This window comes from Babylonia areolata, chromosome 7 (genome assembly GCF_041734735.1).
Source record: "Babylonia areolata isolate BAREFJ2019XMU chromosome 7, ASM4173473v1, whole genome shotgun sequence".
Taxonomy (NCBI): Eukaryota; Metazoa; Mollusca; class Gastropoda; order Neogastropoda; family Buccinidae; genus Babylonia; species Babylonia areolata.
In genome coordinates, this window is record NC_134882.1 from 23,104,852 (window position 1) to 23,119,851 (window position 15,000).

The 15,000-nt window shown below is 44.2% G+C and overlaps 1 protein-coding gene across 1 annotated transcript in view; it reads left to right on the forward strand.

The window, feature by feature from the left end:
- The window catches only part of LOC143283803 (uncharacterized), an 88,068-nt gene that overhangs the window by 46,267 nt on the left and 26,801 nt on the right, over window positions 1-15,000 (forward strand). Inside the window, exons 17-18 of the mRNA XM_076590173.1 lie at window positions 12,081-12,185; window positions 13,309-13,458. Coding sequence (XP_076446288.1) covers window positions 12,081-12,185; window positions 13,309-13,458 — 255 coding nt within the window. The remainder of the gene's footprint in view (window positions 1-12,080; window positions 12,186-13,308; window positions 13,459-15,000) is intronic.

Here is a 15,000-nt window from a genome sequence, read left to right on the forward strand (position 1 = left end):
GTCTCTCCCTCTCTGTCCGTCCCTCTCTGTCTCTCTCTCTCGTTTCACCATGTACACCGAAATCCCCCACCCTCACAGCCACACTTAGTTCACTCACGCCTGCAACGACTGAGGATGCCCCCCACCCCCCACCCCCACATACACCCCCTCCACACTCATACACGTACCACCGCCTGGCATAACAGGAGGCCGTCGTTGAAGCAAGTACGATAGCGAAGTACTGTTCCACCAGCACTGCTTGCTTCTCTATTCCTCATCCTCGAAACCCTTATCAGAGAGACGAATGCCCAAGTCAAGCGCTTCAAGTACAGACTGAAAGTATTCTCTAAAAAGTTTCGGGATTCCGTTGGATGGCAGGGAAATCCCCGGTACTGGCCGTAATGCCTGGAGCTTTGCTGCCCACAGAGAAGTCGGCGCCTTTCAAACACCACGGATGGTGGACTGGATCAGAAGATACCTGACCCAACTTCAGCGCCTCCCTGCACAAGATGCGGACACCTTTGAACATCCGAGTTTTAGGACACGTTTCCACTTTCAGCGTCCTCGTCAGCTGCGACGGATATGTCAGACGAAAAATGCCTCAGTGCACTAGTGGTTATTGTGCAGATAGTCTTAAATGAATAATGATGTGAATATTAATGCCAATAATATAATATACTTAGGAGTGTTTAGAGACTTTACCACTAAATACTGATTATCTAGTGCAGTCGGATCTAGCTGCGGTGCAGTTATGATTGATTCTGTGTGTTTTTAGGCTTTTTAAACATTAAGTTTGTTTCCTTTCATCCACGAAATGATTTTTTCTCTCATGCGTGAATGGTAAATAGATAAATAATTCAAGAAGCACTTTTAGACAAGGTAGTCCCAACGATGACAGGTATCATCACGGATCAGTGATAAAACACTAATTTACATAAAACTGGAAGAAGATAAAAAGGTTACAGGTACCAGAGAATTACTTGGCTTAGGAAAGCGGCGCTGTATCCGTCCTCTGCTTCCGCCGTTTTAACCTTCCCCAGCTGAAGTCAGGTAACCATTCACATGTGGGTGGAGTTAAGTGCCTTCCTTAAGGACACAACGCCATGCCGAAACGGGATTTCGAAACGGATTACTGACAGACACTGGATCAATAGTCTACCATAAATAGACATGACAGTACTAGCCGTCAAGAAACCCATGATACAAGGGACCAACGCCACTGATATAATACCATCCACGAAAACTGACTCGTCCGACCAGTCTGATACACAAGCAAGAAGCATCATCGTTTCAAGTACATACCATATTTTTAGTGTTGAACGCAGTGCTGTTGGTAAGTCGATGTGTTACCATGGTAAGTCTCCACACAGACTGGGTCATGGAAGACTGAGGCCAAAACAAGCACCCAACTCAATTCAAACAATGTGTACTGGCGGTAAACTCTTTACTCCTCCTCCTCCTTTCTCTTTCTTTCTTCAGGTGTGTGCGCTAACGTGTGTGCTTGTGTCTGTGTGCGTCCATGAATCAGTGTTTGCGTTGTCTTGAGCGTGCCTGTTTGCATATGTATTACTGTGTGTGTGTGTGTGTGTGTGTGTTACACATACGCAAAATTTAATATGATATCGGAGGCGATAAATTCTTTCTCTTTTTTTGTCAGTGTGTAAAGAATACTCGGCATAGAGCCAGTACGTTCCACTTTCGCTTTGTTTCTACAAGTGTGCAGAATGCACACTCAAGCAAACACACGCACACACACAAATAAAAAAAATATGAAAAATAAAGAAAAAAAGAAACCACTGCAGCTCCAAACCGAACCTGCTGATGGATTCCATTAGTGTCACTTTCCGTATCGATCAAGGTTTCCATGACCGCTTAGCTGAAAATCAGACCCATTGTTATGATTATCCCCGAGGTTTTAACAAGCAACACTGGGCCCATTTACCGAGCCAATGAATCACAAAGCGCACGAACTTGCTTGCTGTATCGGCCCCACAGCGTCTGGATAAACCCTCTGGGAAAGTTGTGCAGCGCGTAACTAAAGAACAAACGTCAACAGAGGCTTTTTGCTCATGTCTGTATCCACGCGGCTGTTTGGAAGAAAGCCAGAGACACTTTTATATCACAAATGGTTTACCATGTCCTTTTTTCATGACTTGGCCGACTGGCATTGAAACCTGTTAGATAATAGTAATTGGATCGATACGTACTTAGACAATTATGTTCAATAATCATGCAAATGACTCGAACAATAACCTGGACGATAGCTTTCCCTCCTTTTATATTAAATCAGAGGCACAGATTTTGAAGCAAGAGCTACTTTATTTAATGTTTCTAATCAGGTTCCGCACAAGGAAATACAAGGTTCAGAGGAAACAAAGACGACGCTCCTCACGTGTATAGAGTTTCTGGCTGTTTCTGCAGTGCCTTTTATGAAGTGTTTATTCACTTGGTGTGTCTTTGAGCTGTGAAGAGGAAGGTGGCAGAATGACTAACGCGCTCATCTGCCAGTACAGTGAGGGCCTGGGTTGGAATCCTACTCACAGTCGCCCTTTCTCCCAAGTTTGACTGGAAAATCAAACTGAGCGTCTAGTCATTCGGTTAAGACAATAACCGAGGTACGTATTTTGCGTACTGAAAAAGAACACATGGCAACGAGACTGTTGTCCTCTGGCAATTTTTTTTTCTGAAAGAAATCCACTCTGATAGGTACACAAATATATATGCATTTACTCAAGGCCTGACGAAGCGCGTTGAATAATACTGCTTGCCAGACATCTGCCCAACAGATGTGGTGTAGCGTGTTTGGAATTGTACGAACGCAGTGACGCTTCCTTTAGAAACTGAACCAGAAACTTGAGCTGTGTAAGTTAATGCCTTTATCTGTTTGAAAGAACGAAGGGTAATTCAAAAAGGAGCGAAAATTAATGCCTTTGTCTGATTAAAGGAGCGAAAAGTTAATGCTTTTGACTGTTTCAAGGATTGATTGTCAATGCTTTTGTTTATGTTAAGTGATATTGGCCTTTAATGTTTGTCCATATGTCCCACGAAATCATTGGAGAAAATATACCGTAATAACTGTCGGCATCATCGCCAAATCAAGCAGCTGTTGTTTATTTGTCTTTTTTTCTTTGACCAATTAGAAACCATTTCTTTGCGAATTTGTTTGGTTTTTTGTTGTTGTTTTTGTTGTTGTTTTTTGTTTGTTGTTTTTTTTTCTTTCTACCGTACAGTTTGTATTAGAAGGATGTACAGAAAACAGGAAATTAGACACAGCGGCAGAACACTGACCAAACAGGAAACAGAACGATACATTTGATTAATCTGTTGATTGCATATATATATATATATATGTATATGTGTGTGTGTTTGTGTGTGTGTGCGTGTGCGTGTGTGTGTGTGTGTGTGACTAATTTAACGAATGGGTGATTGAACGGCTGAATGAATGAGAGAAAATGAATACATTAACAAACTTAAACACTTATAGAAGTTATAAAAAGAAAGACTGCACAAAGAGGTGGGTGTCAAAGGGTCAGACACATGTACACTGTTGGGGCCTGTGGACTCCAGACAGTGCCCTGGGGAGATAACGGGATGGATCCCATTCTGTTCTTGTCCCTTCCCGTCTGTCCATGTGTGCACGCTTCTGTGCTTGATAGGCTTTCTTCACTTTATCCTGTCTCTGTCTGTGTCTTTGCCTCTCTGTTTCTATCTAAGATTCTCTGTCTCTGTCTCTCTCTCTCTCTCCCTCTCTCTCTCTCTCTCTCTAGCTCTCTCTCCCTCTCTCTCTGTCTAGCTCTCTCTCCCTCCCTCCCTCCCTTTTCAACAGTGGAAGACTAATGGATATGACTGATAAGTTACCCGGATATCCTCTTTTTGTTTGCACAGTATATAAAAAACTTATGCGTTTATAAAGAGTTGTCTGCGTTTTTATTTTGAAAAAACAACAAGAAGCACAGCTGTAATGTGGTTAGACGTTGTATTTTTTTTATTTAAGGTCCGCGTTGTTTGATTTGTTGTGGAACAATATCAAGCTGTCAGTTATTGTAGATGAGGCTGTACAGGTGATTGAGTTATTCACAAAAATATGTTCCAAGCAATATATACACTGGATAATCAGTATTCGTGGCACAGGCGCTTTATTTTTCGTCTTAGAAAAAGTTGAATGATTGGGTTGCTAAGAATACATTTTCTTTTTTCCACTCTTGTTCTTTACCTCATTTTTTATTGCCTCCTTCTCCTTCTTATCCTTATTTTTCTCCTTCTTATCCTTACTCTTCTCCTACTCCTTATCCTCCGGATCCTCTTTCTTTTTTTTTTCTTCTTGCCCTCCTCCTATCCTCCTTATCCTACTTTTCCTTTTCTTCTTCCTTCGCTTTCTTCACATTCCTTCTTTCTTCCTTTCTCTCTTCTCCTGTTTTCCTTTCCTTCTTGTTCTCTTCCTCAGCCCTCTTCCTTCTTTTCTTCACCTTGCTCAAACCCTCAGCCCTCTTCCTTCATTTCTTCACCTTGCTCAAACCCTCAGCCCTCTTCCTTCATTTCTTCACCTTGCTCAAACCCTCAGCCCTCTTCCTTCTTTTCTTCACCTTGCTCAAACCCTCAGCCCTCTTCCTTCATTTCTTCACCTTGCTCAAACCCTCACCCCTCTTCCTTCTTTTCTTCACCTTGCTCAAACCCTCAGCCCTCTTCCTTCTTTTCTTCACCTTGCTCAAACCCTCAGCCCTCTTCCTTCTTTTCTTCACCTTGCTCAAACCCTCAGCCCTCTTCCTTCATTTCTTCACCTTGCTCAAACCCTCACCCCTCTTCCTTCTTTTCTTCACCTTGCTCAAACCCTCAGCCCTCTTCCTTCTTTTCTTCACCTTGCTCAAACCCTCAGCCCTCTTCCTTCTTTTCTTCACCTTGCTCAAACCCTCAGCCCTCTTCCTTCTTTTCTTCACCTTGCTCAAACCCTCAGCCCTCTTCCTTCATTTCTTCACCTTGCTCAAACCCTCAGCCCTCTTCCTTCATTTCTTCACCTTGCTCAAACCCTCAGCACTTGGGCCTCTCTTCATCTACATTCTTCACAACAACAACAACAACAACAAACTACATGCTTCACAACAACAACAACAACAACAAACTACATGCTTCACAACAACAACAACAAACTACATGCTTCACAACAACAACAACAACAACAACAACAACAAACTACATGCTTCAAAACAACAACAACAAACTACATTCTTCACAACAACAACAACAACAACAACAAACTACATGCTTCAAAACAACAACAACAAACTACATGCTTCACAACAACAACAACAACAACAACAAACTACATGCTTCACAACAACAACAACAAACTACATTCTTCACAACAACAACAACAACAAACTACATGCTTCACAACAACAACAACAACAAACTACATGCTTCACAACAACAACAACAAACTACATGCTTCACAACAACAACAAACTACATTCTTCACAACAACAACAACAAACTACATGCTTCACAACAACAACAATAAACTACATGCTTCACAACAACAACAACAAACTACATGCTTCACAACAACAACAAACTACATGCTTCACAACAACAACAACAAACTACATTCTTCACAACAACAACAACAAACTACATGCTTCACAACAACAACAATAAACTACATGCTTCACAACAACAACAACAAACTACATGCTTCACAACAACAACAAACTACATGCTTCACAACAACAACAACAAACTACATTCTTCACAACAACAACAACAACAAACTACATGCTTCACAACAACAACAAACTACATGCTTCACAACAACAACAACAAACTACATTCTTGACAACAACAACAAACTACATGCTTCACAACAACAACAAACTACATTCTTCACAACAACAACAACAACAAACTACATTCTTCACAACAACAAACTACATGCTTCACAACAACAACAACAAACTACATTCTTCACAACAACAACAAACTACATGCTTCACAACAACAACAACAAACTACATTCTTCACAACAACAACAAACTACATGCTTCACAACAACAACAACAAACTACATGCTTCACAACAACAACAACAAACTACATGCTTCACAACAACAAACTACATTCTTCACAACAACAACAACAAACTACATTCTTCACAACAACAAACTACATGCTTCACAACAACAAACTACATTCTTCACAACAACAACAATAAACTACAAAGTCCAAAACTCCTGCGGCGAAAATCAACCGGATTTTTTTTTTTTTTCACCCACTCCGATAAGTCAGCATTATGTACAGGTCTTTTCTCCGATAAGTCAGCATTATGTACAGGTCTTTTCTCCGATAAGTCAGCATTATGTACAGGTCTTTTCTCCGATAAGTCAGCATTATGTACAGGTCTTTTCTACGACCTTCCTGATATGGTGTCATTTAGTGATCGACAGGTTGCTGAGTGGGTGGGTGGACACGCCGGACAGTTCAGGCCAGGGCACTGTTCTCTTCGTATGGAGAGAAAGAATCGCGGTTGATCGTCTCGGGGCGGACCGACAGTACGGCTTTTTGTTCTGCAGGTGGACATTCCGTCCCCTGGGTGTGCTCACCATTCAGCGGGCTGACAAGGAGCACAGGTTGTGTTCCCCACGGAGACAGCTAAAGGTCCGCTCACAACTCGCCGCTGCCGCTCTTGTCGCTTCCGGGTTCTGTTGACCGACGGAAGTTATTATTTTTTTCTTTGTTTGTTTTCTTTTCCTTTTTCTTTCTTTTTTTTTTTTTTTTTTGGTTCTCTCTCTCTCTCACTCTGTGTGTGTGTGTGTGTGTGTGTCCCCTCTTTCTACCCCACTTCAACCCTCTCCTGGGATGTCTTACAGAATAAGATATTATATATATATATATATTCTGCATTCACGCGAGACCTGACAACAGGCTTGGAGTAAAAAAAGAACAAAAAAACAACAACAACAACAAAAACAAAAAAAAACTACGCAACGATCAACAGTTTAGAATTAGTTATTCAACAACCGTGACCGACAAAGAATAGGCCACGTTTCATGAAGAGGAAGCTTTAGGCTCCGCGCACTGGCGAGGAGGTAATCCCTTGAGTTGACAAACGGAACTGACAGAAGACAAAGCTGCATGCTTGGGGACAGAATAGGCCTGGTGTTGGAAGGCGGTGTTTTTCCCTATGCAGGGCCCCTCTCTCTTTCTCTACTCAAACAAGGCTTCCCGAGATTTCAGTTGCGGCGATTCTGTGCTGTGTTTGTGTCTACAAGTGGGGTTTCGGAGTTCAGAAACCGAAGCGGTTGTCACCAAGACATGTGCATGTGTACATAAAGCCACAGCGTTATGTGGCTGTCACTGTGAACATTGGGAGCATTTTGTATGTGTGTGGGGTTTTTTTGGTTTTTTTTTTGTTTGTTTGTTTGTTTTTTGTTGTTGTTTTTTTTGGTTGTTGTTTTTTGTTTTTTTTGTTTTTTTTCCTACCGTTGCTTATACGTCTGAAATCAGTGTTGCAAAAACATTTCGTTCCGCTGTTTCATCACTGGAATTATCAATGTGTAGAGACTTAGAAACATTACATATTTCCTCAGCCATTTGACAAGAGGAATGACGGAATGTGATAAGGGATTATTGTGTCTGTCACCAACGCTAACAGCGGTTTACGTTTCAATGAAAAAAATGCCTTCAATTAGTCCGTGCTGTTTGCCTTTCCCAACAACTTTCCAAAATTGATTGATTTGTCCATAATGTGACAGAGTGGTATAATAACGATTTTTTTAAAAACACAGATCAGTTCTTTTTATATTTTCTAATTACGTTAAATCCACGCAAAAAAACACGCATACACATGTGCATGCGCACGCACGCACTCACACGGAAACACATGCACACACCACTAACAACAACAACAACAACAGCTACAAGAAGAAGAAGGTTCATAACTGAGTACTACGAGAAAAAGATCACACATGCAAACCAGGAAACACAAAACAAGCAGATACCACACCCCCACATAGCAGGGCTTTTCTTATCACACACACACACACACACACACACAAGCAAATACCACCCAACAAAAGGCAGGCTTTACTTATTGCCCACAGAAGAAAGGCGAGGTGTGCTGCAGGATTACCCGGCTTCCACAGTTCACAGAGGACTGTCTGTGGGAAAGGCTGACATTTGAACCCCCTTCCCTACCTCCTCTCTCTCTCTCTCTTTCTCTCTCTCTACACACACACACACGCATACACACACACGCGCGCGCGCACGCACGCACATGCACATTCTCTCTCTCTCTCTCTCTCTCTCTCTCTCTCTCTCTCTCTCTCTCTCTCTCTCTCTAACGCTTTCTCACTCGAAGAAGAATACATTACTGCCAGTTTTGTTTGTTTTTCATAAGCCGCGTGTTCACCTAAGTTTAACAGGCTGGAGGCCCAAACAATAAAATTTGTCAATCTCTCTCTCTCTCTCTCTCTCTCTCTCTCTCTCTCTCTCTCCTCCTCCTCCTCCTCCTCCTCCTCCCCTCTTCTCCCCTCTCTCTCTATCCTCTCACGGCCTCCCCTTTGTTTATCTGTCCTTCATGTTAATCTGTCCCTCAGTATACCACACTGAAGGATCATTTTCCATTTTTCCATGGAGTCACGCAAAAGCGAAACGGTTCCGCCGTTGACAGCGTCAGTCCTTGAAACCGGCACCGTCATAGATTGTTCTGTTGCTCCCAGCTCCTTCACGTTTTGGGTTAAATGCTTCGATAGATCTTTATTTGTACTGAACCACGATCGGAGATAGTCGTTGTTTTGCTGTGTGCGTGTGCAGGGTGTGTGGGTGTCAGGGTGGTTGTGTGTTTGTATGTGTGGGTGCATGTGTGTATGCGCGCGCGCACGCGCGTGTTTGTGTGTGTGTGTGTTTAAAGAAGGGTAAATGCTTTTCAGCTATCCGTCGTGAGGACAGAATGATCTGCAGTTAACGATTGTTGACGTGTATTAGCGCTATGGTAGAAATGGGCACAAAAGGTGACAGTGAGGATGGTGAGGGGCGGGGAGGGGGGGGGGGTGATGTATTGGGTTTTGTCACGTTTGGCTGTGGAGGGCGGGAGGTGGAAGGGGGAAGGAGGTGTTGTATTGTTTTGTTTTGTTTATTATTGTTTCTGGTCGGCCTGGCGATAAAGTGCACAAACCCACTTTAGGTTCTCGAGTCCTGACCAGCTTGTTACGGTTATGTGTTTGGTCAGGCATCTGCGTCCCTCCCCTACCCACCCTCCCCCGTTAAATCCACACGTTAAATCCACACAATAAATCCACACGTTAAATCCACACGTTAAATCCACACAATAAATCCACACGTTAAATCCACACAATAAATCCACACGCTTTGACGCCTCCTCGAACCTGAAACTGAACTGAAACTGCATGAACTAATGGATAAAGTCGAAACTGAGAAGGGGATGGTGAAATATCAAGAGGGGGGTGTGTGGGGGGGGGGGATACATTGACGCATGCATGACACTCTGTTGTATACATACACACGCGTGCGGGCGCAGGTATTTAGACACATACACATACATGCATACACACGCACGTGTAAAAAACAACAACCGCCATCTTTCCTTTTTTCTTTTAATTCCAACTATACAAACACAACGCGTCGCGCGCGCACACACACACACACACACACACACACACACACACACACACACACACACACAAAACACACACGCGCGCGCGCACACACAGGACGGGACAGAAAGAGCATGCCTATTGTTGTTGTTGCATCTCAGCTTTGTCCCTTCTGGTAGAATTAAGTGACAAAGACACGCAAAGCAGTAACAGTAGATTTTGTGTGTGTGTGTGTGTGTGAGCACGCGGGCGCGCGCGCGCGTATGTGTGTGTGAATGAAAGAATGCGCTTGAAGGATATATGTTAATGGATGCATCGTTTTTAAGGCCTTTCTACGGTTTGTTCACCATTCAGAAGTGGATAGGACCTACATATATTCAGTGTAGTGCAAAACGGTTTGTAAGGCTTCCTACTATGGGACCATATTGTGCCTCTAATGTCGTCCACTTCATCTCTGTCTCTGTATCTGTCTGTCTGTCTGTCTGTCTCTGTCTGTCTGTCTCTGTCTCTCTCTGTCACCAACTCCCCACCCCACCCCTACCCCCATCTCTATCTCTCTGTCTGTCTCTGTCTGTCTGTCTCTGTCTCTCTCTGTCACCAACTCCCCACCCCACCCCTACCCCCATCTCTATCTTTCTGTCTGTCTCTGTCTGTCTGTCTCTGTCTGTCTCTGTCTGTCTGTCTCTGTCTCTCTCTGTCACCAACTCCCCACCCCACCCCTACCCCCATCTCTATCTCTCTGTCTGTCTCTGTCTGTCTGTCTCTGTCTCTCTCTGTCACCAACTCCCCACCCCACCCCTACCCCCATCTCTATCTCTCTGTCTGTCTCTCTGTCTCCCCCCCCAAAAAAAAAACAAAACAACAACAAAAATCAAAATAAAGGCGAATGTTTGGCGCAGATCTTCCTTAACTCAAATAAGTAAACCTATGGATAATAATAGTTTATCTTTTATAATGACAGATCTCTGTCATTGAGCTTTCTTTCCTGGCATAAGTCAAAGACCTTTTATATAAGGCCTTTATTTTAGTGGTCGGTGATACCTTTGAGTGATCGATAACTCCGCCGGGTAATCAGGGCATTGATTCGTTGCTGTGTGGCCGAAGCATTCAGAACATTATTCAGAACTTTTGTTCAGACCTGATTGTCTGTTACAGGCCTTTAACATGTGTCTAAGTGTGTGTGTGTGTGTGTGTGTGTGTGTGTGTGTGTGAAAAGATGTCCACTGTGGTATGGTTGTTTCTGTTCTCGTGCAGGCAGACATGTCTCTGACATGTGACATGTCTGCCTGTCTGTCTGTCTTTTTCTGTCTCATTCAATACCGTTTTACGTATTCTGAATGACAGTTTACAGGATTGTGACACTGGTAGAAAAAGTCACAACAGAACGAACCGGAAATATAGTTGATAGCAAATAACCTGCACAGCAACAAATGAATAACTTTGCCTATGTGCAAAGTATAGGTGTGCTCTGTGGGTGTGCATGTAACTGAGGCTGAAAAAAAACACACCACCAAAAATAGACCCGTGCATCGTGATCTGTGCAAACACCATGGACAAAAGCAAAGCTGACCCCCCAAAAAATCGCACCCTGGAATCTTTTCTGCTGAATGAGAACGCCACATTCGCCGACTTCGCCAAGCAACGCCAGTCAGTGGACCTGGAAAAACTCTTTTTCGGCCAAGATGGTGTTGGGGCCGACGATGACGACGACGACAACGATGACGACGACAACAACAACAACAGCACCAAGGACGCCACCAAGGATAACGACGCAAACAAGACCAACAATGAAAATGATACGGCTGACAAAAAGAGTGTTGTTGAGAAGGAGACTGCCAAAGTGGAGGAGACAGGGAAAGAGAACGCTGGCACCCAACTACAGACTCAAGATACCAAGAAAGCAAAGAAGGTGGCTGTTTTGTTGTTTTTCCATCTGGAAGAACGTTAATGGAGTTGGTTAACAGTCGAAAGGTTAATGGTTTTGATCAAGTGGGGTTTTTTTTTTTTCTTGTTTTGAAACGCACATACCATGAGTTGGTAAACAATTGAAACTTTAATGGTTTTGATCAAGTGTTTTCTTCTTGTTTTGAAACGCACACACCATCGTACACACGCACGCGCGTACACACACACGCATGCAAGAAAGCACAAACACACACATACACACACACACACACACACACACACACACACACACACACACACACACGCACGCACGCACGCACGCACACACACACACACAGTGGAACTAGACGGCTATGGAATCCTGAAAATCATTTAACAGTGGAAGAAAAGTGTAAAACTCCCTCTGTTTCTTTGAATTTCTCTGTTGTCTGTCTGTCTGTTCGAAATGTGTAAGCGTCCGACATTACGCTTGCCTGCGTGTCCAATCGTGTGTATTTACACGCATGCGACATACATATACGTGGGCTGTATATGATTATGATGTACTGAATGGCGGTGTGTGTGTGTGTGTGTGTGTGTGTGTGTGTCACAGGAGGATGACAGCTCTTGGAGGAAAAGTTCCGACACTTCATCCGGTGTTGCCGACTTGTCGCCCTCCCACCAACCGTCCTCCCCGGACCAGAGTCACGCTCATTCTGTGAGTACATAGCCAGCTTGGAAGTCAAGAACTCGATTGGCAAAGATGGCTCAACAACTGTTTGATTCTAGAAAAAAAATTGGAGGTTGGGTGTAAAGGAAGGACAGAGAGAGAGAGAGAGAGATTTGTTGGTTTGTTTTTTTGTTGGTTTGTTTGTTTGATTGATTTTTCAGTTGTTTGTTCATTGTATCACTTAAAGAAGCCGTTTTTGCTGCCAGTTTGCTTTCTTGAAAGACATGAGGGATTGTTCTCTTTTCGTCCGTCCTTCATTCTTGATTGATATGTTTTATCTTAGTTTATTTCTTTGGGGGGCAGGGGGGCGTGGGGGTGGAGGGGATTTCGTTGGCATACGTGTGGAAAGAAAGCGAGTCAATGTCATGACCCAGTTTTGGTTTGTGTGTGTGTGTGTGGTAAACATTAACAAAATATTTTTTATTGAAAATACTTTTTCCACACCAAATTAGGCTCAAAATAGGGAGAAATTTTCCTTTCCACCCATTGCTGCTATTGTGCTGCAAATCTTCCGGGTGACTCCGGATTTCCGGATCTTGAACATGATGACATAACATCGGTGGTGTCCATACATGTATATGCAACTTACTTTCCCACTCACTCACTCAGTTACCCATTCACTCACTCAGTTACTCACCCGCACACTCAAACATGTCAACAGAGCATCCTTTGTGTGCGTGCAGGGGCCCGACTGCTTACTCACCCACCTAGTCACTCATTTGCTCAGTTATTCACTCACTCACTCAGTTACTCACTCACTCGCTCACGCAGTTGAATCGTCGTCCTTCATGTCCGTACAGCCGCATGGTTTCGTAATCAACCACTCACACAATTTTTCGCCCACTCACTCACAAATATCAACATATCATCCTTGGTGTATGTGTGTGTGTGTGTGTGTGTGTGTGTGTGTGTGTGTGTGTGTTTGAGTGTGCGTGCGTGTGTGTGTGTGTGTGTGTGTGTGTGTGTGTGTGTGTGTGAATACGTGCGTGTGTGTGAATGTGTGTGTGTGTGTCTGTGCCTCTGTGTGTGTGTGTCTGCGTGAGTGCTTGCATATGTGTGTGTGAGTGTGTTTGATGTGTGTGTGTGTGTGTGTGTGTGTGTGTGTGTGCAGGGTCCGGGCGGCATGAGAGACGACCGGAGGATCAGCGTGGGGTGGGAGAAGGTCCACGGACTATACTCCAAGCAGCGCCTCAGTATTCACGGCGCCGGGGGCAAAACAAAAGGGGGTTCAGATGGTCGCGGCGCCGGCAAATCCAAGAAGGTTGGTTGGAGGGGGAGAAAGAGATTGTGTGTGTGAGGTTGGAGGGTAGGGGGGTGCGGATGGGGAGGAGAGGGGGGGTTCGTGTACGTGTGTGTGTGTGTGTGTGTGAATTGTTAGTAAAGAGTCTGTAGATGTTAGCGCTCCGGAACATGCATGTGTGCTGGACGAGGCGTCTGCGCGTGCGTGCACGTGTGAGAGACACAGAGAGAGAGAGAGAGAGCCCTCAGTCACTAAGTCGTCAGTCCACTCATTCAGGAAAACCTCCCAAAACGAAAAACCAAACCTTTGACAGAAACGATAACACGCCCACGCTCAAAGGGGGAACCCGAAACCCCAAATTGGCAGCCAACAATCTGGAACCCTTCCACTCGACTGAACCCTCAGAGAAAAACCACGGCCGAGAATTGTCTTGGGAAGGGGTCAGTTTGGGTGTGGGGAGATTGATCAGGAAATTATATATCGATGGTCCAAACTGCGGCTTATCGAATAGTCCTTGGCACAAGCTGTGGACGTCATGACGCCTTGTCGTTCGTGGCTATGACATGCCGTCTTCATTTTACACTTTATTCCCTTGACTTATGTGAGAAGTGGCGGCCATGTTGGTCGCCGTCGGTATTTACTGCATGCAGTTTTATTGATTGAAGACGTCGCGGTTTTTTGTTTTTCCTGTAGTTGTTTTTTAGGGTTTTCTTTCAGGGTTGTGTGCGGGGCAGGTTAAGTGTTTTGCTTTCTCAGCCTCTGTTGTTTTTGTTTTATCTGTTCTCTAGCTCTTTGTGTGTGTGTGTGTGTGTGTTGTAAATGTGTCACTGTGCGTGTGTATGTGTGTGTGTTTGTGTGTGTGTGTGGAAGTGTGTCACTGTGTTTGAGTGTGTGTGTGTGTGTGTGTGTGTGTGTGTGTGTGTTGTATATGTGTCACTGTGCGTGTGTATGTGTGTTTGTGTGTGTGTGTGTTAGTGTGTCACTGTGTTTGAGTGTGTGTGTGTGTGTGTGTGTGTGTGTGTGTGTGTGTGTGTGTGTGACAAACTGTCTAAGCTTAAGAAATACAATCGCTATCTTATCTGATTCCGTCGGTCTGCTCTCGGGTTGTAGTTTTCTTTTTCCGCCTGTGTACGGCGGTTTATCCGGAGAACCTTTAACACATGATCCTCCCGAATCCTTCAATAACAGAAAACCCATAAGTTCTCTCCTCTCCTGCTTTGCCTGTCTGCACCATCTTACGTCCCCCCCCCCCCCGGGCAGCCCCCCCCCCCCCCCCCCCCCACTCGCCCCCCCAAACCCCAATGGAAAGCATGGACTCCTGCTTCAGTTGACACAAGCGATCTGGGTGTAGCGGCTAATTCGTACCCCCGTTTTTGTTGTTGTTGTTTTTACCCAGGGGTCAAATCTGGCTGGTCCAGATTAACCCTGTGGTCTCACTTGACTAGCCTGGGGTCGAATCGACTCTTTCGATGCACCCGCTTTTCCTGTCTGAAATAAATGTTTGTTGGTTTTTTTGTTTGTTTGTTTGTTTTTTTTCCTGTTAGCAGCTATAAACTACTTTCC